Raw genomic sequence first — 26,229 nt, forward strand, 5'->3', positions numbered from 1 at the left:
GCAATGCTGGAATAATGCACTGAAAATGTTTACAAAAATGAATATTGATTGTATGTATTGTATGTATGTCGAACTTCGCTCGCACCGTACGTAGCCAACCGTGCTAATTGGAGGTGCGGGGGGAAGGACAACAAACGAAACACATAAATCAGTTCGAAAGAAATGTGTTCTCAATCTATATGATTTAAAAGTGCATAGCTCCAGTGGCTTCCTAATATCGGAAGGGGGAGCGTTCCAGACGGCCGCAGAAGCGCATCTGAAAGCGCCACGCGGTGCATTGTGGCCGTCTCTGTTCGACGGTGAGTGTACAGGGGTGCAGCTTTGTTAGCATGAGCCCCGCTGCAAAGAATCACAGGTGACCCTCCCCTGGCCAATAACATCGCTCTTTGTAGTCTGGTGCCTGAGCCACTGTGGCCCACAGGTGGTGCTGGTGCAGTTGCACCGCCTGCGTTCTCAACAACTATGCCACTGTGATTGTGGTATTCGTTTGATTTTTTTTACCATTGTCTACATATCTTATTTTGTAAAGCACTGATCTCACCTCCTTCAGTGAGTTGTGTGTGTGCGTGGAGAGATAATAACATTGAGGCTAAAAAGAGACTCAGACATTCGTGAATACCTGGAATTAATCACGTGGGTGTTTTTTTTGTCATCGTATTTATTAAGCGACATAAAGAAACGGATGGTACTCTTTGGCTCTTTCGGTAAAGTCACGTAGGTAGAAATAAACGAAAACAAATCACGACGTTTCGATCGCAACACAAGCAATCCTCATCAGGTGGAACAACCACAGCAAGAAAACAAATCCTGAAATAGGCGAGAGAATTGCCGTGGCAAGAGGTTATATAGGTAAGGAAGAGGGGGGGGCAAGGGGGGAGAGAGAGGGGGGTGGTAAATTGGGACGTGACACGTTTCTGCCTTCACAGCATTTTTCCTTGCCACGATTTTGAATCGAGGGGACTGCATCTCAGCGTAGCCTGGCGTGTGGTGATGCGTGCGGGGGGGGGGGAGACGGTTGGTAGAATTTATTACAAGTTTTACAAGGGAATGCTGGAAGTGACGCAGTTGTCTAAACACGCCGTTGTGTTTTCTTTGCACGCTTTGAGCACACGCGTTGTTTGCCGTTTCGATCCCCCGTCTCAAAGTGTTACCCAAAGACCGCCGTCCCTCTCGAGCACACGGAGACTCAGTACTGCTGATTCAGTCCACGCCAGTCATTGATTTGCCGCAGATAAGAAGAAGCGGGCATCGCTTTCAATGCTGCCGTACCTCTCCCCCCCATCACCCACCCCCCGGCATACACACATGGGAAGTGTTGTGTTGTTGTTGTTGGAGCACTACAAATGTTGTCCGCAGGCAAGGCGAGGGGTTTGCACAAATGTAGCGACACTTAGCTCGTATTAAATGGGGAAGAAAAATGAGAATTACCACTCAGCATGATTTTTTGTTACTTGAGGTGAAAGGATTAGATGGTTTCTTTGGTTGATTTCTAAAAGAAAATCGTAGCAGTGTAAATTATGTTATTGTAAGGGTTACGATAACCCGTATTTATCCATGGGTCTGGTCCAACCGGTCCTTAAAAATAAAATATGAAATCCCATAAAAAAATGTAACATTAATTCAATTACACCGATATAATTTAACACGCATAGTTGATAACACTAAAGTTGAGAGGTTTTTTTTTAGAAGAAAGCTTGAGGCTTTTAGAGATTCTACGATTTCTTTAACGTTCCAAGGCTACTCAAGAATATTTATTATTGAGCAAAGGTTTTGTTTTACTCAAAAACATTAATCCGAATGGTCTGTTCAATGATCAAAACTGGAATTTGATTTAAATGGATTAGGGCTAAACCTTCGGGATTCCACTGTACTGTATATACGTGCTACAAAAGTTTGTGTAGGCACACCCATACACACTTTTATCCGTCAAATCTGAACGTATGTTCCGAAAAAATTGTGAATATAACCACGTAAGCACATCGCATATGCCGTAATATGTAATATGTATAACAAAAAAAAGTAAAAAAACAGTCTTTGCGTGTTGATACATATTTTCTACACCCGTGGAATCATTCATTTAAAATTATTAAAGTATGATGATATCAGAATCTGTAAATATATTAAGTGTCATCGTGATGCAGTCCTTTGCAAACTTGAATACAAATGCAATACACTTTGCTCACAGGTGTGTTTTTTGTCATTTGGTATAAGATTTGCGTCTCGTTTTAGCTTTTTGTTATTTTACAACTAAGAAATGTTGGACAAATGAGACGGAAATATATATAAGAGGTTTTTTGGTTTAGATCGCGTAAATATATTAATGTGTCATTAAACCCGCCACCACCCGACACAGCCAACTAGTAAGGTTTGTCACGTAAACAGAACGTGCCAATTCGTCACTAGTACAGCACTAGTGTGTAGTGTATAGTGTAGAGTAGTGTCGTGTGTAGTGTAGTGTACTGGTACAGCACACCGGTGTGTTGGAGAGCCAAGCCACAACATTTACAATCCGAGTGCGACGTTTCGCACGTATACATATTTAGGCGATAAAACCCAAAAAAAACCCTGTATTCATTAATTTTTCGATGATATTGGTCGCGAAAGCCTACGTGTTAAACCAAAAATATCATCACTTGTCGGTGGATTTCTTTTGTAATATATTAAACATTGGCAACAAAACCAACAACATCAAAAACCCGAGCTGTCTAGCGCAATGGTGGAGCCCGGATTTCCAGGTAGGGAGGGGGGGGGCAACCCCTCCAGCAATGAAAAATGATAGAGTAGTTGATAATTGTTTTTTTACCCTTCTATCTGGCAACACAACTGACAGGTCAGATAGATAGAAGGGTAAAAGGGGTACAAAAAGGGTACAAAAACAATTATCATATTTTTTTACTGGCAAATGAGGTTCCAATGGGATAGAGGAGTTGTTAGTAAGTAAGGAGTTGTTAGTTTGTAAGGAGTTGTTAGTTTGTAAGGAGTTGTTAGTAAGTAAGGAGTTGTTAGTAAGTAAGGACTTGTCCCTTGATCTTGATCCGACGCTTGTGCGGCGATGGCGCAGCCATCGATCGAGGGTTGCATTCGAACCGCGTTGTGTGATCGGCATCGCGCTCGCTGAAGGTGTTTGCCTTCAGGGAAGTCGTGTGTGCTGTATACGCAACTGCGCACAATTCTGTGAGTAACCTATAACTGCTTTTCCGTTACTTATTGCCAATTACGGACTCAGACTATTGTCCTATCATCTCATAGAGTCCCTGGCACATAATAATATGCTACACAGTGGCAGTGGGGGTCGCAAAATGCCGATTTATTACTAATAAACCCCAATGATCCGATCGAAATTAGGGATTTCGATCGGATCATTGGGGGGGGGGGGGGGGCACGTGCCACCCCACCCCCCAAGTGCATCTCGCTAATTAGCGAAAGGCTGCTCGCTCCATTGACGTCACACGTGGACTTCCTCTGCCGACGGGGCAATAACCCACGTGGATGTCAAACACACCGCCGCACACAACGCCGTCTCTATATCTCTATCTCTCTCTCTCCCCTTTTTTAAACCTCGTAAGGATATTTCATCGACTGTCTTTATTACTTTGGAACTAATTATAGTGCGGCCGGTAAGTCCCCACCGACGACTGCTGCCACGCACCGCAAACAGTGAACAAAGACAAAGGCCACCTGCTGTGAGCTTTAATAGATCCTGTTGGGGGGGGGGGGGGCAAGTGCTGTTGGCGAGCACTTATAAAGGCCGGTGAGAGGTGCACGATGGGGCCGTGTGGCCACGTTCGCTGCCGCCTCTGTCTTACCAGTGCTGATTATTTCTTATTTTTATCACGTCTTCAGATACTTTATTAAGTCGACTTTGCGGCAGGCTCAGGGCCAGTTCAGATGTCATTTGCCACTGATGATGTTGGCCTTTGACGGCAACCAAGCCCAGGTAGCTGGGTCTACAAATGCTAATATGTGCATCACTCTTCTTGGTTCTTTCGGTAAAGTCACGTAGAATCAGAGGCGTAGCTAGGATATTTTGCGCCCGGAGACGAACTATAAAATTGACGCCCCCCCCCCCCGTTTAATCACATTTTCCTATTACTTCGAATAAGGAATAACAATTTAAATTTTAATGAAACATTGTATTTAAAGCAGCAAATTTATAGAAATTATATTACATGGCTCACTCAGTCACTGTCGTAGACTGGTTGACATAGTCTACAAAAGATTAATTTTTCTTGATTTCACTGTCGCAAACTGGTCAATCATGTAATCAAAATCTGTTTTTTGCAATGTTTCTCTTTCAACGCTAAGAAGAGCAAGATCGCTGAGACGATCTTGTCCCATTGAAGCCGCAAATACGACTAAATAAGTTTCAATTTGCTGAACGACCGCTCACAGCTTGCAATTGAAACTGCTATTGTTAATAAAATTTGCAGTGAAATTCGCAAATTCGGAAATATGTCGTCTCCATAAAACACAATAAAACTAAGAAGATCCAAAGGAGTTTCTGGTAGAACTTCATTCCGGTTACTGAGCAGCATTTTGCAATCTCCAATTTCTGTGAAAAGTTCGTGGCCATTGATGTCGGTGTCATAGAAATTTCCAAAATATGTGCAATTTAGATGATTTGCATCGACATCTGTGTCGGTTAGAAGAGTTTTGATGTCCAGCAGAAATCCATATTTTGTCTTCAGGTCTTTTAGTCGTAAAAACCGTGTTGACATCTCCTGTTGAAGTCGATAAAGTACGCTCTTCATAACGCGCACAATTTCTTCTTCTGCTGAAAGTCCTGCATCTCTTGCCAGTTCTCCTGCCATCTTCTTCTGTCCACATCTATCCCCCAGGCTGTGCATCTTGTTTTGGCGTTTTCTACAGCAACTTGGCTCAAATCATCACGAAGCTTGACAAATTCATGCTCCAAAGATTCAAGATCAGTTGCTGCTTCCTTGAAGTTCATAGTAGGATCCTGTTGTATCTATGCCCCGTTTTCCAAAAATTCCTGTAAGCGCTTCTGAACACGATACATTTTTCCAAGAATGACATTCTAGAAATGTAATAAAACTATGAAGTTAAAATTGAAAACGCATGCCTGTAACTGTTCTGCATCGCTTCTGATTTCAGGCGTTATAGTTACGTCCTCCGATAATTTGTCTAGCAGCCCTACTAGTTCATCCAGTCCTTCATAGATAGCTTTAACAGCTTCTGATCGTGCACTCCAGCATGTTTCAGACTCCCACTTTACTGTGATGGGCACATCTTTTTTAACTCTTCCCAACGAATTGTTGAACGAGAGAAAAACAAATATATACTTTCAACTGTTCCAAAAAATGTGACGAAATGTGGATCCTGTTTAGCTGAGTGTACTCCTGCTAAGTTTAAGCTGTGCTTGTCACAGTTGACAATGCTCTGTGATTGTCACATATTCGTTGTTGAAGGCCGGATATATGCCCAGTCATCACAGCAGCATTGTCATAACATTGTGCCCGACAGTCGGCTTGAGGTATGTTGTCAGATTTAAGTCTTTCGACGATGACTCTTTCTAGGCTTGCTGCATCTTTTGCATGTATATCGATATAACCTAAAAAAAAATATTTGATAGTTACTTTTTTAGTTTAAAAATCCACATCCACAAATCTTATGACCTGAGAAAGTTGTTCCCGATGTCTTAGATCAGGAGTTGAGTCAAGTAAGATACCGTAGTACTTGTTTTTCCTGATATCACTCAACAATTGGTTCTTTACAGTCGACGCAAGTATGTGGATGAATTCATTCTGGATTTCCGGTGACAAATAAGAAACTGATCCCGGATTTTCTCCTGCGTGCTGTACGTGTTTTGCTAACAATGGGTCATACTGCGCAACGAGTTTGATCAGCGCGAGAATTTTTCCAACATTTTAATCCTCATCCGCATTCAAATTTTCCTCATGGCCACGTAGTGCCAAATTTTGTGAAACCAGAAACTTAATACAGGTGAGTATTCTTTGCAATATATCTCGCCAACGTTGTTTTTCCAAATGAATCTGAGCTTGAACCACTGCGTCAATTCCAGTACCATCAATTATCCTTCGTTCGGCTTCCTTCCATGCAGTAAAAGCTGTGCGGTGGCTAGGATTGTTTTCATGAGAATTTCGTTTTTCTGGCTTTCTCCACTTGTTGAAACCGTTTGTTAACTCAAACGAAGCTCGTGAGTTTGAACTCGATGATGTAAATAATAGACAACAAAAACAGTAAGCAGCTTTATTGATTGGTGAATATAATAGCCACGAACGATTCACTTCCTCTCCGTTCGCTAGTCGGCGTTTAAACCATGCTGATGTATATTCTTAGGGTTTTTCCGGTAAAGTCACGTAGGTAAAACATAAAAATTAATGAAAATAAAATCTTGATGCAGCTAATCTGGCTGTGACAGTCCCACCTGATGACGGAGACTTGTGTTGCCTCCGAAACGTCGTGATTTTTTGTTTTTATTTTATTTTCATTAATTTTGATGTTTTACCTACGTGACTTTACCGAAAAAACCTAAGAATATGATTCCTTGCAGTCACGAAAGCTTCAAATCTAGAATTCATGCTGATGTAATTGAACGTGCGTGGGCTGCTCTGGCTGCTGCAGCCGCCTGGAGCGTGGTGTCACTAATAAGAACTAAAAATAGGCCGTCGTAGTTACTGCCACCAAAAAACAGACCAGTGACTAAGGCTGAAAGACTGTGCCTGTCTGTTGTTTGGGACGTTCTTCCATGTAAGTTTTTAATAGGCGCGCGTACCAAAATGTAATTACATGACATGTAGGCTGTGTGTGGCGGGATATATAAACTTTTAGGTTGAGGTGTAGATTTGTGCAACAGTTTCAGGCTGCCGCGCCCGCCGCAATAAGTTATGTAACGTTGTAAGCCTCATTTTGGCGCCCCTTTACCTTGGCGCCCGGGGACATATGTACCCCCCCCTCGCTACGCCTCTGCGTAGAATAAAAATAATAAAATAATAAAAATAAAACATAATAAAATAATTCTCACGACGTTTCGGCCACAACGCAAGCAGCCGTCCTCAGGCAGAGCCTTCTCGACAGATCTGTTCTTCACCTGAGGACAGAGTCATTCAGACTGTCTTCTCGACAGACCTGTTCTCCACCTGAGGACGGCTGCTTGCGTTGTGGCCGAAACGTCGTGAGAATTATTTTATTATGTTTTATTTTGATTATTTTATTATTTTCCTTCTACGTGACTTTACCGAAAGAACCAAGAAGATGAATTCCTGCAGTCACGAAAGCTTTAAATCGAAAAATGTGCATCACTCTTCCCCCAAAATAGTTAATAAGACACTACATGCGTAGTAGCTACATGTGTAGTAGCTACGGGCCCCGCACTTTCAAGGGCCCCGCGCTAAATGCTTTCAAGCTATCAATTCCGGTTCAGTGATTCTGCACTTGCTCTATCACTATAGTACTATACTGCCTTCAACTTTTAGCAACGACTGGGTGTTTAAGGTTAGCGATTTGTAGTATCATCTGGTTGTATAGCAAATGAAAAAATACACTGGGGGAGCGGTAGTGTGGCGGTTAGCGCTACGCTGCCCTACGAACCTGGCCACCCGAGTTCGATTCCTGCGCACGGCCAACACCGGTGACGACTATATGAACCGGTCCTGGGCCTCCCCTAGGTCGACTCAGCCTCAAAATGAATACCTGGTACGATGTGTAAGCATCGCCACTGGGGGAGACAAAGGCGGTCGGGCGTGGTGCTGGTCACCCCACCCCCTCCTCGTGTGCCGTGCCGGCCTTCAGCGGTGCTACTCGCTAACAGCACTTGCCCCAAAAGTCTGTTACAGGCTACACGGGGGATCTTTGTTTTTGTACTCGCTAACAGCACTTGCCTCACTAGTCAAAGTGGGCTATGCATGTAACCATTGCCTTTGTTCCGTAGCTTCACCGCAAGAGGGCGATCAAGAATTATTTTCCACATTTAGGGATGACATCATTGAGAACGTGACGTTCCAATTGCTCCCACTACTCTACGTGGCCGCCAATAAAGCCGATTCACAGTGATTGGGAATAGTTTAATGGGGAATGCTTCATTATGCAGAAAATTACCCCGTCATGTTTTTTGTAAACATTAATTTTTTTCAATAACAAAATTGTCAAATTGCTTTCATTGATGATTGTGAGCAATAAACGATTGTGTTAGGGTTGCCCTGGGACATACCATGGGAAGAATATATCATAATACAAGAGGGAGAAATACGTGTAAATGCATTGTTTTGACAAGTGTATTGTTAGGGCTTGTCTTAACAAGTGTATTGTTATGCCTTGTCTTGACTGGTCTATTGTCATGCCTTGTCTTGACGGGTCAATTGTTATGCCTTGTCTTGACTGGTCTATTGTCATGCCTTGTCTTGACGGGTCAATTGTTATGCCTTGTCTTGACTGGTCTATTGTTATGCCTTGTCTTGACTGGTGTATTGTCATGCCTTGTCTTGACTGGTCTATTGTTATGCCTTGTCTTGACTGGTCTATTGTTATGCCTTGTCGTCACTGGTCTATTGTCATGCCTTGTCTTGACGGGTCAATTGTTATGCCTTGTCGTCACTGGTCTATTGTTATGGCTTGTCTTGACTGGTGTATTGTTATGCCTTGTGACAAAAGCTGGGACGTTTACGAATGTCCTGGGACGACTGACAGATTTTCCACGACTGCAGCTACCTCAGTCAGATGACGATCTCGGGAAAACCAAGACAGTTGGAAACCCAAGGTTGTTTTACAACACAACGACGCATTTTATTCCGCCCATATAATGCACCAGTTGCAAAGGTATAGTGTTGCCATTACCTTAAAAGCTAGGGATAGATTTTATTGGCTTGCAATTTTATATAGAGTCTGTCAACTATTACCCACCCGTTCAGGAACTGCATTGAGAATGGCACACCTGGGTTAGTTGGGCCATTTCGTTTATGTAAATCCTCTCGTGCTGTCTTTAAAAGTTTACAGATTAATGCGGCAGAGGGTTCTGCAGAATCAGGGAAACGTGTAACTGCTGAATACGCATTCAAATGTATCTCGGTCTTTATTCAAATCGTTTTGTTTAAATAATTATCTTCTCCCCATGGTCCAGATTATTTCACCACGCTCGTTAGTGGTGGGTTTGTAAAGTTAGGGAGCATAGACGTCGGAGCGTACACGTGTAGTACAGTACAACACATTTTCCAATCACCCGCTTCCTGCCCAACCGCGTCATCCCGCAGTCTATGAAACCGGTGATGCGTAACGGTCGTCAACCCAAAGTCTTATCCAGGCTCGAACCTGCTTAGCTTCTGAAATGTGATAAGATCGGGCACGTCACGGACACTTTGGTCATCGGCAATGCTGTGAACTATGCAGTATACGAAATGAATGCTGCACGTGTGCATTACTGCTGTCTTGGAAAAAAAAAATCTATTTTAGTCTGCAAACTATGTTTGATAAAAAAAGTGCCATATACGAATTACATGTTTATAATTTTACGTGTGTCTGTTTTAAGGCAGTGGTAATGAGGGGCATTATTTAGCTTGTTCACGACTGCTTAATCATGTTTATTTATTGATCTCATCAACGACGCTGCTCTCTATTTATGTAGGAGCACAGAACACCAGGAAAATCAAGGAGGATGGGGCGTGTCAAGGGCCAATGTGCCCTTCATGGCCACGAGCACTTTTCTTTTTATATACGCCACTGAGACACAGTAAAGTGTTTTACTGGTAGGAACCTCCTGGTTACACCAGCCCACAGGGGATTATTGTGTCCGTCGTGCAGGGAGGGGCTGGGTGGGGAGGGAGGGGGCTGGTTGGGGAAGGGAGGGTGGGGAGGGGCTGGGTGGGGAGGGTGGGGCTGGGTTGGGAGGGTGGGGAGGGGCTGGGTGGGGAGGGTGCGGCTGGGTGGGGGGTGAGAGGGGTGGGGCTGGATGGGGAGGGGCTGGTCACCCCGTGGTGCCCTTATAAAACTCAACGTTTAACCTACTCACGCCGGCTTGTGCCCGCCCTCACAGTCGGGCATATTTGCGGAATACACCACGCCGCCGTTGACCCTGGCCATTGACCGAGCAACCCAACGTTCCTACCAGCTCCCTCCGCAGGAATGTGTTAATATCCGACTTGTAAACCAGAACATATTTTCACACCACATCCACAATACCGGCATTTCGCTATGGCCACTGGCTTCGTGCCCATTGTGGTCTGCCAGCGACCAAGGAAAAATTTCCAGTGATGAATAACGCCCTGCTTACAGGAGATACAATGTAGGATGCTCACCAGTATGCTGAACTGAAGATTGGTTACGTTTTCTTGGTTCTTTCGGTAAAGTCACGTAGAAGGGAAGTAATAAAATAATAAAAATAAAACATAATAAAATATATTATTTTATAATGTTTTATTTTTATTATTAATTTATAATGTTTATTTTTATTATTGTATTATTTTCCTTCTACGTGACTTTACCGAAAGAACCAAGAAGATTAATCCCTGCAGTCACGAAAGCTTTAAATCGAAATTGGTTACGTTGGTAAAAGTGTGGAAAATAAATACTGTACGTGCACTGTTTCATTTTGCATACAACAATGCACATAGGCTATATTTTAGATCTGCTGGCAAATGTAGTGTGCACATAACACAGAACATTGCTCATTTTACACTGTGCACCTTTCGATATTGACAATATGTTCCACATACAACAATCGTTTGTGGCGCATGGCTGCGATGCAGCACTGTGGAGGCGAGGCCGACTCCCGCGCGAGACACTCTGTGGGCAGCAGAGGGGAATGCAGCAACAGCTATTGGAGACGCACTTAAACGCGCCCACATTTTCGCTCCCCACTTTCACCAGCCCGCACTTACCAGCTTGCTGAGGTATGGATAAATAAGCCCCAATGATCTTCTTGGTTCTTTCGATAAAGTCACGTAGAATGGAAACAATAAAAATAATAAAAAAAAACGTAATAAAATATTTCTCACGACGTTTCGGCCACAACGCAAGCAGCCGTCAGACCTGATCTTCACCTGAGGACGGCTGCTTGCGTTGTGGCCGAAACGTCGTGAGAAATATTTTATTATGTTTTACTTTATTATTTTTATTGTTTCCATTCTACTTGACTTTACCGAAAGAACCAAGAAGATGGATCCCTGCAGTCACAAAAGCTTTAAATCGAAACCCCCAATGACTGACACGGCATGGGGAGGCCTTTATCCAGCGGTTAGTAAACAAATGACTGCACATGTACGTGCACACTCTTCACAATTGCATACCAAATCGCAGATAACCTCGTTCAGGTAGAACTCGGAGAGACAAGTATGTTTACGCTACGAAGAAGGATACTTCTCGGGCAGTGTTCATCACAAAGTTTCAGAGGCGAGGCACTTTCGCCGATAAAACGTCGCCAGTGTTGAGTGCCGCCAAACAATTTTAAACCATTGTGGGGTTTGACAGCAGCGCGATGATGATGATGATGGGTGGAGTGTTTTCACATTCGTGTATTGTCAGGGGTCGTACTACAAGCCACCAGGGGGTCCCTATCAGCCCGCGGGCCTTGCGATTAAGAATGCTGCTTTTAGAGTGCTGCATTATAAACACGGTTCCTTTTGGCGTCATCTGGTCCAACACCAATGGAGACTAGGCTCTAAGAAAAGCTGTCTCGGGTGTGAACCAATCAACTTCAAGGACAGTGCATATTATTATCATCATCAGAGTTGTTTCTTTTTGTTTGCATTTTGACTGCTTGTGTTGTGGTTATTGCAAACATGATGCCTTGTATTAAGGTGCCAGTTTTGTACCAGTTTAAAGGGTAAAAACCTTCTACTATATTTTGCCACTGGTAAAGGAGGTCTCATAGTGTAAATGCTTACCCCGAGCTCTCAGTACTCTGATAGTGCGCTGTTTTTGAGTTGTACGTCTTTTGGCGTCATCTGGTCCAACACCAATGGAGACTAGGCTCTAAGAAAAGCTGTCTCGGGTGTGAACCAATCAACTTCAAGGACAGTGCATATTATTATCATCATCAGAGTTGTTTCTTTTTGTTTGCATTTTGACTGCTTGTGTTGTGGTTATTGCAAACATGATGCCTTGTATTAAGGTGTCAGTTTTGTACCAGTTTAAAGGGTAAAAACCTGCTACTATATTTTGCCACTGGTAAAGGAGGTCTCATAGTGTAAATGCTTACCCCGAGCTCTCAATACTCTGATAGTGCGCTGTTTTTGAGTTTGACGCCTTTTGGCGTCATCTGGTCCAACACCAATGGAGACTAGGCTCTCAGGAAAGCTGTCTCGGGTGTGAACCAATCAACTTCGAGGACAGTGCATATTATTATCATTATCAGAGTTGTTTCTTTTTGTTTGCATTTTGACTGCTTGTGTTGTGGTTATTGCAAACATGATGCCTTGTATAAAGGTGTCAGTTTTGTACCAGTTTAAAGGGTAAAAACCTGCTACTATATTTGCCATTGGTAAAGGAGGTCTCATAATGTAACTACCGGCACAAATTATATAAGGTGTGCATCTCAACAATGTCAAGCACAATGACCTTTGAACAAAAGTAAACGACGATGATTTGTAGGCACACAAATCTGGAGGAGTCCTTGCGGACGGACTGATCAAAATGATGACGCAAAGACGTCCACGAGAACAGGATGCAATGTTCTTGTGAAAGTGTATTTGGTAATGCAAAGCAAGGTAAATTTCGATTTAAAGCTTTCGTGACTGCAGGGATTCATCTTCTTGGTTCTTTCGGTAAAGTCGCGTAGAAGGGAAGTAATAAAATAATACAAATAAATATATTATATTATTTTATTATGTTTTATTTTTATTATTTTATTACTTCCCTTCTACGTGACTTTACCGAAAGAACCAAGAAGACAAAGCAAGGTAGCTAGAACATACAAACTTTAGTCATTGAATGGAACCTGTCATCACGTGGATCAGAAACAACGACACCGAGTGCCTGACAGAAGAACACACGGATCAGACAGCCAATATCGCACACAATCGTGACATGCCCTTGACTATGAAGAGAAACAAAGCGGGCTCGCGCAGGGAACATCAAGAAGAGATGATTATAATTGATCACCAACTCTGGGAATGGAACGGCAACCACCGTGTAGATGGAGCGAATAGATCAGGTCACGTGCAGCAGCTGAAACCTCCGATTAGCACGGTCGGTTACGTACGGTGAGGATGATATAAATGTGTCGTTAAAGCCGCCACCACTCGACACAGCCAACTAGTAAGGGTTGTCACGTAAACGGAACATGCCAATTCGTTACTAGTACAGCACATCGGTGTGTTGGAGAGCAAAGCCACAACGAAACAGGAGGACTTCTCCACAAATCTGGCTGTCGCCTGATGAAGCTAGTTGTAATTACTGGCGAAACGTCGTACTCAGATTGTGAATGTTGTGGCTTGGCTCTCCAACACACCGGTTAGTGCTGTACTAGTACACTACACTATACACTACATTACTCTACACTATACACTACACACTAGTGCTGTACTAGTGACGAATTTGCCACGTTCTGTTTACGTGACAACCCTTACTAGTTGGCTGTGTCGGGTGGTGGCGGGTTTAACGACACATTTATATATTTACGCGATCTAACCCAAAAGCACCTCTATTATATACAAATAGATGTTGGCATCCCAGGAACGTAGCAGTGATGGTGAGGATATGGGTAAACATTCATTCAGCAGTGAATACATAATGGCTGGGAGTGCTTATTATGATTATGATGATGAATACATGTAGATGCTCGTTACTAGTGTACATTATAAACACGTTCTAGAAATACTAGGAAGCCAATATTAATCTCAACATATATTTTGCATACAGATACTGAAGAAAATACCAAAAACCCTTTATTTTATAAATAAGGTCCCCACAAATTGGTCTGACTCATAGGGCAGGTTTATTCTAAAATTGTTTTAGTTACATGAACAACTCTGATCCTCGTCATCAGTGAACCAGGTAATGTGCTCCTCACTGAGTGTGACGCTAAAACCAACAAAAAGCAGTCGAACCTCGCTACCGATTCGTAATAATCATTAGGGGCCGTCCATAAATGACGTCACGCACTTGGGGGGGCGGGGGGTCAGACATTTGTGACAAGTTGGGGGGGGTTGAGAAATGTGACGTCACGTAAAAATGCGCAACTTTAAATAAATATAGACAACACGTTCTACTTAATTAAATTTACTTTTTAATAAATGTTTTCTTCTACAACATCAGAGTGCAGCGCCACATTAAATACGCATGCTTTATTTTTGGGGGGGGGCAGAGCTTTGTGACGTCATATTTGAGGGAGGGGGGTCTGACTTTTTGTGACGCCGTGTGACAATGGGGGGGGGGGGGGTCAAAAATCGTCCAAAATCGCGTGACGTCATTTATGGACGGCCCCTTATCAAGGGCCATGATCAATCCACTGTTAGATGAAGACCTCTCAAAGCCGTCACCAACTCTCACAACCAGGCGATATAATACTCTATGAGATCTCTTTTACCAGTGGCAAAATATAGTAGTAGGTTCTTACCCTTTTAAACTGGTACAAAACTGACACCTTTATTCAAGACATCATGTTTGCAATAACCACAACACAAGTAGTCAAAAAAGCAAACAAAAAGAAGCAACTCTGATAATGATAATAATATGCACTGTCCTTGAAGTTGATTGGTCCACACCCGAGACGGCTTTCTTTAGAGCCTAGTCCCCATTGGTGTTGGACCAGATGACACCAGAAGGCGTACAACTCAAACACAGTGCACTATCAGAGTATTGAGAGCTCGGGGTAAGCAGGCGATATAATATTCTACCGAGCACAAAACACGCGACCCCAGGCACGTTTCATTACATTTTCTCTGAAAATTTATGTCATTATTATAACAACAACAACAACAAAAACATACATTACAAGCCCAATGTCAATCTACTGCTGTGTCAACTTCCCACGCCGTGTCAGTCATCATCACGCTTTCTACCCTGGAGGTTAACGTCGACATGAATAACGTGTGGAACCCGCATCACATGACAGACACTTTTATTACTACTATAGTAGTAACAGACATTCAATATAAGTATTTTATTTAGTAAATCCAAATCATTTTGATCCAGATATTTAGTAAGCTTATATCAATTTCACCCAGACAATTAGTAAATGTAAATCAATTTCACCCAGATCATTAATAAATATTAATCAGATTCCACCAGATATTTAGTAAATCTAAATTACCATTGCTCAGATATTAAGTAAATATATATCACTTTTCCTTGTAAAATCTATTTGGATTTACACAATTTTTTTTAGGCTCTATAACTCATCATTTGGAATCCTATTACTAAATCCAACATATTTTAACTGTTGCTTTTATTACCATGTACTTATTTTTTATTATTATTTTTTTGTTAATTTATTCAATACTTTTTATTCAAAGTTGTAGTGCTTAAAATCTACTCAATTATATCACGTGTCACTTTGTTGCCATAATTTTTTTTAAGTAACAATGTGTCACATTTTTTACAGTGTACTACCACCACAGCTTCATTTCTCATGCGAATGTTCCGTATTGTAATCAAATTATATATATGCACAGCGGTCTCCTATACATATATACACCCATAGAAAGAACAGTGCCAGACATAATCACACACATTTCCTGGAAAGCCTTCAATTAGTATCTTTAGCGGGGTAATGTATTTGGGGTATTTGACCGATTGCTTTGTGTGATATGAGCTCCATTGGGATCCTTGATCATTGGGATACAAGGTTCATGTCTGAGGCTCATAGAGCCAGACAAAATATACTTGGGCAATCTTGTGATTGGGTATTCATGCCAGAGGCTTACAGAGCCTGACTAAGGCACGTTTAGGCTTCTTATGATTAAAAGTAGTAATGCTCAATGCTCAAAGATGCAGACTCATCTTTAATTTATGATTTATAGGTTTTAGTATGAATAATGCTTGAAGCTCGTTGAGCCAGATTGGGCTCCTTGATTAGGGTTCAATGTTAATGCATGAGGCTCATAGAGCCAGATTAAGGCTCATTGATTCGGGTTCAGTGTTAATGCCTGAGGCTGGTAGAGCCATATTCAGTCTCATTTATTAGGGTTCAATGTTAATACATGAGGCTCATAGAGCCAGATTAAGGCTCATTAATTAGGGTTCATTGTTAATACATGAGGCTCATAGAGCCAGATTAAGGCTCGTTGATTCGTGTTCAGTGTTAATGCCTGAGGCTCATAGAGCCATATTCAGTCTCATTTATAAGGGTTCAATGTTAAAACATGAGGCTCATAGAGCCAGATTAAGGCTCCTTGATTAGGGTTCAATGTTAATGCCTGAGGCTGGTAGAGCCATATTAAGTCTCATTTATTAGGGTTCAATGTTAATACATGAGGCTCATAGAGCCAGATTAAGGCTCGTTGATTCGTGTTCAGTGTTAATGCCTGAGGCTCATAGAGCCAAAACTAAGGTACGTGTAGGCTTCTCCTAAGCAGAAAATGTCCGCGGCTCAAACAAGCGGACTTATGGATCGTTTATTTACGTGTGTGTTACGATTCGTACGGCTCCGTGTTAACGCGACAGCTCAGCGAAATTCCCCTTTGATGCGGATTCAATGTTAACGTGCGCTGCGGCATACGACGAGAGAGAGAAAGAGAGCGAGCGAGAGGCACATGCGGCGGTCTCATGCAGACTTCAAAGTGCGGTTACGTCATTGCTTCAGGCTCCCAGGGTGTGCATGCGGGTGACGTGGTGGTTCGTGGATGCCCAGTCGTGCTGAGTGAGCACAAAGCCCAGGCGTGACATCACAGCCACCCAGAACTTCAACACAGCGGTGCTAGGGGGTTTTCGGGCATCTGCAGCAGCAGCGGCATCAGCAGCAGCAGCAGTAAGCAGCAAGCAACGGGAGCAAGAGGATGCGTATTTGCCCGTCCAGTGTCTTCCTCCGTACGTACAACTGTTCTTCGGCAGCAGCAGCAGCAGAGGCGGCATCCGTTTTGCGCAGCGGAACAGGCGTACGCGTGCAGGCAGCAGGCGTGTGTCGGGACGTCCTCTGAATGAACACTTCGCCTGCGGTGGCAATACGCTGCTGCTGCTGCTCTGCGCTTTTTTGAGCGTTTGTGTTGCGAGAGCACAAACACACACATAGTCACACACACACACGGTCACACACTCTACCCGCTCTGCATCCCCACCGCATTGCACTGCGTTGCAGCGCGCTCGTGCAGAGACGAGGAGCTCGCAGTGGTGGGCATCATCATCAGCAGCAGCAGCCACACACACTCAGAACCCAACAACAACAACAAGAACAACAACAACAAGCTCCGCATCGTTATCATCATCTATCTATGCGTCTGCGTGACCATGCCTTGCCGAGCGGCGGAGCAGCAGCAGCAGCAGCCACGACAGGAAGAAGATGCGGACGATAACAAGGAGCGGATGAAGTCCAAGAGCCTTCCCGACCTCAATGGCGTGGCCGGAGGTGTCCATCGGGCGACGGCGGCGACGGCGGCGACGGCCGACCCGGAGTCGAACAAGAGTGGTGGTGGGACAGTGGTGGCCGGACATCCTCACGGAGGCACGACAGACCTGGCGTGCACGTGGCAGGCAGTGATCCTGCGGGTCAGGAGGTACATTAGCACGAGACAGTTCGCCGACTCGCGCTGTTTCCTCCTCTGCATCTGCATCCTGACCTTCATCCAGGCGCTCATGGTGTCCGGCTACCTGAGCAGCGTCATCACCACCATGGAGAAGCGCTACAACCTCAAGAGCTCCGAGTCGGGCCTCTTGGTCAGCTGCTTTGACATCGGCAGCCTCTTGGTGGTGGTGGCCGTCAGCTACTACGGCGGCCGCGGCCACCGGCCACGCTGGCTGGCCGTCGGCGGAGCTCTCATTGCTCTCGGAGCGGTCATCTTCACGTTGCCCCACTTCCTGTCGCCGCCTTACCACGAAAACTACGCGGCGCGCTTCCAGGAGCTCGAGGCAGAGCGTCGTGACAGCGACAAAGTTCTGTGCGGCGGCGCCGCCAACGCCAACGAAAGTTTGCCGTCTCCGGACGTTCCCAAGGCGGCCAAACCGTGCGATAGGAACACCGGGGGAGGCAGTCACGGGATTTACCTGGCGCTGTTCATGAGCGCCCAGATCCTCGTGGGCATGGGCTCCACTCCCATCTACATCCTGGGGCCGACCTACCTGGATGACAACGTGAAGGAGGAGAACGCGTCGCTCTATCTGGGTGAGTCGCATGGGGGGTGGTGGACTCTACTGATCGCGGTCGGGCCTCCCGTCTGCCATGCGGCATGTTGGTTGGTTACGTTGTGTAAAGCCTCAGCGTGCTCAAACACTGCACGGTTGACAGTATTTGGGGCGTGGGGAAAATTCCATTGTGGTACCACTGCAATCTGATACGACGTCTATGCCTCCCCCCCCCACCACCGCCGCTTTCACAAACGCGCTGTTCAGCGTGCTGAAGTGTGGTCACGTGACATGCTAAACGGGGCGGGCGGGGCGCTGCATGGCTATGCATTCTTAAATCAAACTGTGCAGAGCTTTGATTGTTTACCACCCCGCCGCGCCTGAATGCTGATTTCCCACGGTACTCTGGTGGTGTCACAACAAGGCAAACACGAATGAAAGGAAATGTCCAAACATCCTAAATGCAGGACCATCCTGAAAACAAGAATAGGTGGAATGGCCACTATGCATTGAAATACACATTGCCTCGATGATAATTAGGGTTCCCATATCGTTTCATTTGCGGTGTTATTTAAACTGTATACTGTACCGTTGGTGATTTCTCTTCTGCAACTAAATGGATTAATTTACTAAATTAATCAATAGGCACCTGCCAAGTCAGACACAGAAGGTGAATACAATACTGAGATGAATTTAGCTATTCATTATAAAATCTAGTTGCTATTGTGATTGTGGCAGTTTTTACACACGGCGTAACTTCGTGACCTTAATGCTATTCACGTTTGCTTTTCATCGGGTAAGAAATATCAGGCAACGATGCTAATCATTGACCTTTACAACAAATCCTGTCAAATTTGTTTCAAGTAATTTCTCAGATATGACAGGATCAGCCTGGCTGGCTGAACGGCGAATTTCTACTTTCGCATATAAAGGATTTATAGTGAAAAACTTTGTTTTTACGGGTTATACTTGTTTTACCCTTTTGACAGCGAGCGATGACATTGGCATCTATATGATTCAGCAGAAATGAATGGCTAACGAAGATTAAACAACTTGTACACAGTGTGAATAGCCTTACATTGTTTTCCTGCATTACCATCCAATATTTACAAATTTGAAGAAGAAAAAAAAAGAACTCAATTGGAATATTACAGTTTCAGTTTTATTTATTTGGTATAGCCCTGTGAGCCATGGGGCTCGTGACGTGGGTGCAACCGCAACAAACAAAAACATGAACAAGAAAACATCTTAAAGTGACTACGCGCAAACAAAAAAATCCAGGAAAAAACAGCAAAGTCTTCCAGAAAAAGCACCGAATATCAACGCTGTGTGCAAAAATCCCAGTGGGATGCAAGTCAAACAATAACAACCAAGTTATCATTCTAACTCTGTACTGCAAAAAAAACATGGCTAAACCAAGACGTTTTCAAAATCACTAAAATAAAGCTATAAAATAATGTAACAGTGATCACAGAACAATCATTGCACCCCCCCTCCTACTGTGAAAACTTGGCAGGACCCTGCTGAAAAAGAGTCACGAGACTCAGGGAGGCTTTCCCTGGTAAAAAAAAAAATCTAAATAATAATCATCATGAAGAAGAATAAGTTAGGAATCTGGTACTGGTAGGAACCACCTGGCTACACCAGCCCACAAGAGATTATTGTGTCCGTCGTGCAGGGAGGGGCTGGGTGGGGAGGGTGGGGAGGGGCTGGGTGGGGAGGGTGGGGCTGGGTGGGGAGGGGAGGGTGGGGAGGGGCTGGGTGGGGAGGGGAGGGTGGGGAGGGGCTGGGTGGGGAGGGTGGAGAGGGGCTGGGTGGGGAGGGGCTGGGTGGGGAGGGTGGGGAAGGGCTGGGAGGGGAGGGTGGGGAGGGGCTGGGTGGGGAGGGTGGGGCTGGGTGGGGGTGGGAGGGGAGGGGCTGGGTGGGGAGGGGCTGGGTGGGGAGGGGCTGGGTGGGGAGGGTGGGGCTGGGTGGGGGGTGGGAGGGGTGGGGCTGGGTGGGGAGGGGCTGGTCACCCCGTGGTGCCCTTATAAAACTCAACGTTTAACCTACTCACGCCGGCTTGTGCCCGCCCTCACAGTCGGGCATATTTGCGGAATACACCACGCCGCCGTTGACCCTGGCCATTGACCGAGCAACCCAACGTTCCTACCAGCTCCCTCCGCAGGAATGTGTTTAATTCAGAGCCTCGTTTGTCATGTACCGAAGCGTATCAGACCGTGCATTGTCACAACTGTCACAAGTACATTTCGGATCAGAGTAGTTACGTTGAACAACACGACCGAGTATTGAACAACAATGAGGGCATTCCAAAAGACAGAGGACGCATGTGCTGATGCAGTCACTGGTATGATGGACAAGTGCAATTAACTCAGGGTCACTAGAATGATTGAAACAATCAATTTTAATTAACTAATTGCTTGATTACTGTAGTGATAGTGCCATTGCCTTTGTAAAGTGCGGACATTAACATGTGACCTCATATTTTTTTCATAATATTTCTCTGCATAGGTTTTGTTAGACCATATGTTGAGTTTGAGAATACGTTTAATTTCTAATGTGTCACGTCACCTTGAATTGCAGTGTATTGATGCTCAGTTTTAGAGCATGCCACGCAACCAACACAAGCACTACGTATGTCACCAGCAGATACAGTTTTACAAAACAAAATATGATGTCACTTACCTCCAATTAATTGCTATGAATAAAAAAAATTACCACATAGGTCGCCAACCAAAGGCTTGACAAATACAATGTGGCAAATTTTGGCTCAAATACTCTGCTTGAAAATGCTGAACATGTGTCGCTGAGTAATTGTGCATCATCCAGATCATTTCAATAATCGATTTTAGTGCATTTACAACCTTAGTTTTGTCCTTATTTTATGAAGAAAAAGAAGTTAATATATTATTATTAATTATCTGGCCTACAGCACTTGAAATGCTGTATGTTCCGAGTGATTCATGAGCTCTCATTCATTTTCATCCTATGATCCTTGAAGATGTTTGCAGAGTAAAGTTGCATTTAGTCTTGAGGTAACCTGTAAACTTCTGCATGTTAATGGAAACCAATTCTGTGTAGAGTGCCGTCTGAAGAGAGAAAATCAAGCGCCTTTGTGGTCGTAAACAGGACTGCTTAAGTTCACATACAGTATGCCTCTAATGGTCACTGGAAATGCCCATCACTATGCAAAATCTGATCATTAGTCATTTCTCGGTGTACCTATGTAGTGTTTAATCAGTGTATATCACCTGCTATGACATATGGGTCAGAAATAGGGAAATTTCCAAAGTGGAACAAAAGCCGATAATGTCCCACAAAGGATTGAGTGGTGCATGCTGGGAATTCTACTGAGGGACACATGGATAAATCTAAGTTGTCTTAATCTAAGTTGTCTTGTGGTTGTTGTTGTTGTTGTTTGACTTGCATCCCACTGGGATTTTTGCACACAGCGTTGGTGTACGGTGTTTTTTCCTGCAATATTTTGCTGTCTTTTCTTGGATTTTCTGTTTGCACTTAGTCACATATTCACTTTAAGATGTTTTTGTTCATGTTTTTGTTTTTTGTGTGTTGCGGTTGCACCCGATTCAAGAGCCAAATGGCTCACAAGGCCATACCTAATACATGAACTTGAACTTGATTGGAGAAGATTGGAGAACATATGCAAGTTAGGGACACCGCAAAGCACATAAACTTGTCCAGGACACGTTGCTGCGGTGGCGAGATGTTATCTCCCTCGCCTGGTATACAGGAAGTCGTGGGTTCAATCCCAACCCTGACGCCTGCTGCTGTATATTTGGAGTTTGGATGTCTCTCTCTCTCTCTCCCCGTGGTCGTGTGGATTTTTTCTCCGGGTCCTCCGGTTTTTCCCTCCACATTTAGAATCGACATGCGTTTAAAGTATTTGGCTGCTATAGATTTCCACGTGATGAGCCACTTCGTTGACCTATCATTTGTGGCCAGGTGGCTTCTGAAAAAGAGCTGAACAGCTCAGTGGTAAAATAAAATGTGACAAAAATGTGTTCAGTAATTATATTTGTTTGCTGGAAAGGGATGATGGCCAGTGGCCGAGACTAACGACAGAGTGGCAGCTAAAGAAGGTAAAAACACGCCGTGGAGACGGAGTGATGAAATCATCTCGTGTGCAAGTTAATGACGATTTATCGAAGCGTAAGACTTTGAAAGATTGAGATGGCTTGGGGAGGCCGTCACCCCGCAGTGGACACATTACGTCTGAAGATGGTGATGGCGGTGGTGACAATGATTCTTACTAAATACCACCTATAAATGTCCATGCTTTAGTTTATCACAACACTGCATCATCCTCTCTCTCTCTCTCTTTAGCCTCTCTTCAAACAATTTCGTCATTGTTGTGACATCATCATTGCTGCATAATTCCCACCGCATTGTAACTGTTTTGTATTAAACACAATGACTTCATACAGCATTCACAAGTCAAAATTAGATAATCATTTCTCAGCCATTTGAAGCGAATGAATGAATGTATGGATGGCTAGATTGGCAGAAAAATTATGATTTTCACATTGTAAGACATTGTAATAAGATATTTCATATATTTGTCTCAACACCTTCTCAGCAATTTGATCAGGCCATTATGTATTTACTTAGGAAATAAATACATACACATATTTATTGACATTGCAATTGTCAAACATGTAAACATGACGCAATAAATTATTGTAATGCTCAAATGTATTTTGTAGCGGCCTTTATGGCACATTGTATTGTCCCGCTAATTATATAATATGCGAAGAACGGAGTTGCTGCAGAACGCCGGCATATTGACTTGCCACAGGCGTTAGATGGGAAGGTCATTTTAAGGGCAGAGGTGGCACAACTGTGCACAGCAGTGCAGTCCGTTATTGCCAATGCAGCATCCAACACCGCACGCGTGAAATACCGGACGCATTTGTTTTTTTGCTGAATTACATTAAACAGTCAAAAGGTGTGGGGGGGGGGGGGGGCGGGTGATTAGGAGAGCGAGGACATTTTTATTTTGCATTCTGAAAAAAAAAAATCCCCGTCGCATTCACACTCCGGCCACAATGGCCGTGTATTTCTCAAGCGCAGCAGTTTCCTTTTGCTGCTCTCGTTCTATCGTTCTCTGTCAGCAATGACCGGCTGACCCCCCCCGATCCCCCGATCCCAAAGCACCGGCTGCAGTGGCAGTAGCTGCTTACGGCCTCGGGGTTTGGAGGGGGAGGGGGGTGGAAAGTCTGCGGCATTGAAAGGGAAAAGTCCTTGAGATTTGGCAGTGATTGTCTCCAAGATCAATTAGCGCACACGTCGCTGACCTCTGCAGAAGTACACACGAGTCCTGGGGGGAAGGGGGGGGCACAAATCACTGCGAAGAGATACACGGTGGGACGGAAATTCAGCGATGTAAGGCAGCGCACGAGGCCTCTATCCTCCCTTCCTTTCCTCCTCGGTGTCGCTGTCCATTTTTCAGCCCGTTGCGGATCCCCATGGGAGGTCATGTTCTTTTTTTTTCGCTTGGCCAAAGACTGAACGCGGTCAATATCGTACACAATAACAGTGAACGCCCATACGGTCAAGTTGGCAAACGAAGATAATGTGTGGGCTTTGAATGTGAAATATGTTTGCCGTCTATCATGGTTCAAGTTCAACTTCAAGCTTATTTCGTTTAACCTGGCGAGAACTTAAGGCACCAGGAGGAGTCCCATTCGTAAGAGGAGGCCCTGGGTCACGAGAAAAACAAAACGATTCTTGGCCAAAATTACAAAATTGTTGCAACAATGCATCATATATTTTTCGATTTAAAGCTTTCGTGACTGCAGGGATTCATCTTCTTGGTTCTTTCGGTAAAGTCACGTAGAAGGGAAGTAATACAATAATAAAAACATAATAAAATTATTTTCACGACGTTTCGGCCACAACGCAAGCAGCCGTCCTCAGGTGAATTATTTTATTATGTTTTATGTTTTTATTTTATTTTATTACTTCCCTTCTACGTGACTTTACCGAAAGAACCAAGAAGAACAATGCATCACTTCATCGATTTTAATTGATTCTAATGGTCACAATGCCCACATTGATTCGTGCATGTAACAATTCATTATTTAAGATTCTTTTTCGATTTAAAGCTTTCGTGACTGCAGGGATTCATCTTCTTGGTTCTTTCGGTAAAGTCACGTAGAAGGGAAATAATAAAATAATAAAAATAACATTTTATTTTATTATGTTTTATTTTGATTATTGTATTACTTCCCTTCTACATGACTTTACCGAAAGAACCAAGAAGATATTTAAGATTCGTCTACTTAGTATGTAATCGGCCCACATGAGCCATTGCTACCACTGAAGGCTGCTATGTTCAGAACGGTATTGAAATAATAGTACATTTGTTTTCATTGAATTCCTGCACGCAATCACGAAAAGTCATCGAATTGCAATTGCATTCAATTATATGCACGGCAAATTGTAAAGAGTGGTATTGCAGCATTGCTTTTTTGTTTGTTTGTTTTGCTGAATGTTGCCACGAAAAAACAAGGTACTTTACTCCATTATACACGAGCTCAGAGACACTGCACGTGGTGGCATGGTTATCGCACCGAACTCGTAATCCAGATGTCTTCGGTTCGTAGCCCCGACGTGGCAGGAAAAACCAGTGGCATGTTTCTTCTATAGCTCCGCTCCGCTCCCTCCGTCCATACAGCAGTGTGCATTGGTGCACTCAGGCGAGTCCCACGGCAGAGTAAAGTGCGGGACACCCACCTCTTCCAAAACTTCTGGGGAGCAATAAAGTGGAGACCAAATACACTCTAGACTGCCCGGGTGGGGAACGTCCGGCCCGCGAAATTATTTGGTGTCTGGCCCTGCCAAGGCAACCGCAGGCGGGACTCGAAATGCAATAAAGCTAGGAGCAAACCTGGAAAAGCAGTTGCGAGTAGCAGCAACATCATCAAGACCAGCTAACATCATCACACGCCTCGCCAAAGAGAAGCAGTTCCAGCCGTCACATTAGGGGGCGAGTTAATTAAATGTTTGACCAAATATAACAACGGGCTAATTTTTAAGTTGATAATTTTGCATGGCCCGCGAATGATGTTATAAATATTCTAATGGCCCTTGGCAGAAAAAAGGTTCCCCACCCCTGGTCTAGAGGGGCTCTATAGGGGGGCTCTCTAGAGGGGCTGTCTAGAGGGGTCTCTAGAGCTCCCTCTAGTTCCGCAATTGCAGGGCTGCACTTGACCTTTTCACATAATTATTATTGGTCGTGAAAATCTCCACTCGGTATTAAATGTGCAAAACATTCCTAGCCTTTTCCCACAATGTAGGTGCAATTACTATTATTGAATGCGTGCATTCCATTTTTACAAATTATGATGTAATCATCAGTCATGAAATAATGATAATAATAATAATAATAGTCATGGCAAATGTCTTGGTGACAGCCTTGGTCGACATTTGCTACGGACACATTTAAACCAGTATCAAATAATTTCAACGGTGCTGAACCACAATCGTAATGACGGTGTTTGCTCCGAAGAAGGGGCATTTGCTTGAAACGTCGGCCTAGTGTACATGTGTGTTTCTGTTCGAAGGCAGTGCTGTCGACATATGCAATGAGATTATTTTTTCTTTGCTCGTAACTGGACAACAGCTGGTGGTCGTTGTGTATTTCACGTTGTCACACACGCAAAAAAAGCATTGACCAAGCAGACGATGGCATACGAATCATAAAGCACTTCATTATATTCGTCAGTGTGACAGATCACGATACTGCCTCTAAGTAGTTGCTTGCACTTGGGGACAAGAACAAATTTCTATCACCGCTTAAAGGGGGGGGATGCATTGTGCCAGCGTCGCACTTGACGTACAATGAGAAACCCTTCAGGCTCAGCAAGAGATCAATGCGCCCGTCCTCATGCAACAATGCCTCATTGAGATCGATGGGCACGTTTCCATGTTGGGAGTCGTGAGATGGATTGCACGATCATAAACCCAGTAGATGCATTCCTCCCTTGACCAGCGAGCCCCAGAATATGAATTCATCTCGTA

General features: G+C 44.1%; 1 protein-coding gene across 1 annotated transcript in view; it reads left to right on the forward strand.

Annotated features, from left to right (window-relative positions):
• Nucleotides 1–16,706: 16,706 nt before the first annotated feature.
• LOC144935868 (solute carrier organic anion transporter family member 5A1-like) overlaps nucleotides 16,707–26,229 on the forward strand; it is a 41,448-nt gene continuing 31,925 nt past the window's right edge. The window contains exon 1 of the mRNA XM_078862700.1: nucleotides 16,707–18,226. Within this exon, the coding sequence (XP_078718826.1) occupies nucleotides 17,356–18,226 (871 nt within the window). The 5' untranslated portion in view covers nucleotides 16,707–17,355. The remainder of the gene's footprint in view (nucleotides 18,227–26,229) is intronic.

This window comes from Lampetra fluviatilis, chromosome 14, assembly GCF_964198595.1.
Source record: "Lampetra fluviatilis chromosome 14, kcLamFluv1.1, whole genome shotgun sequence".
Classification (NCBI taxonomy): Eukaryota; Metazoa; Chordata; class Hyperoartia; order Petromyzontiformes; family Petromyzontidae; genus Lampetra; species Lampetra fluviatilis.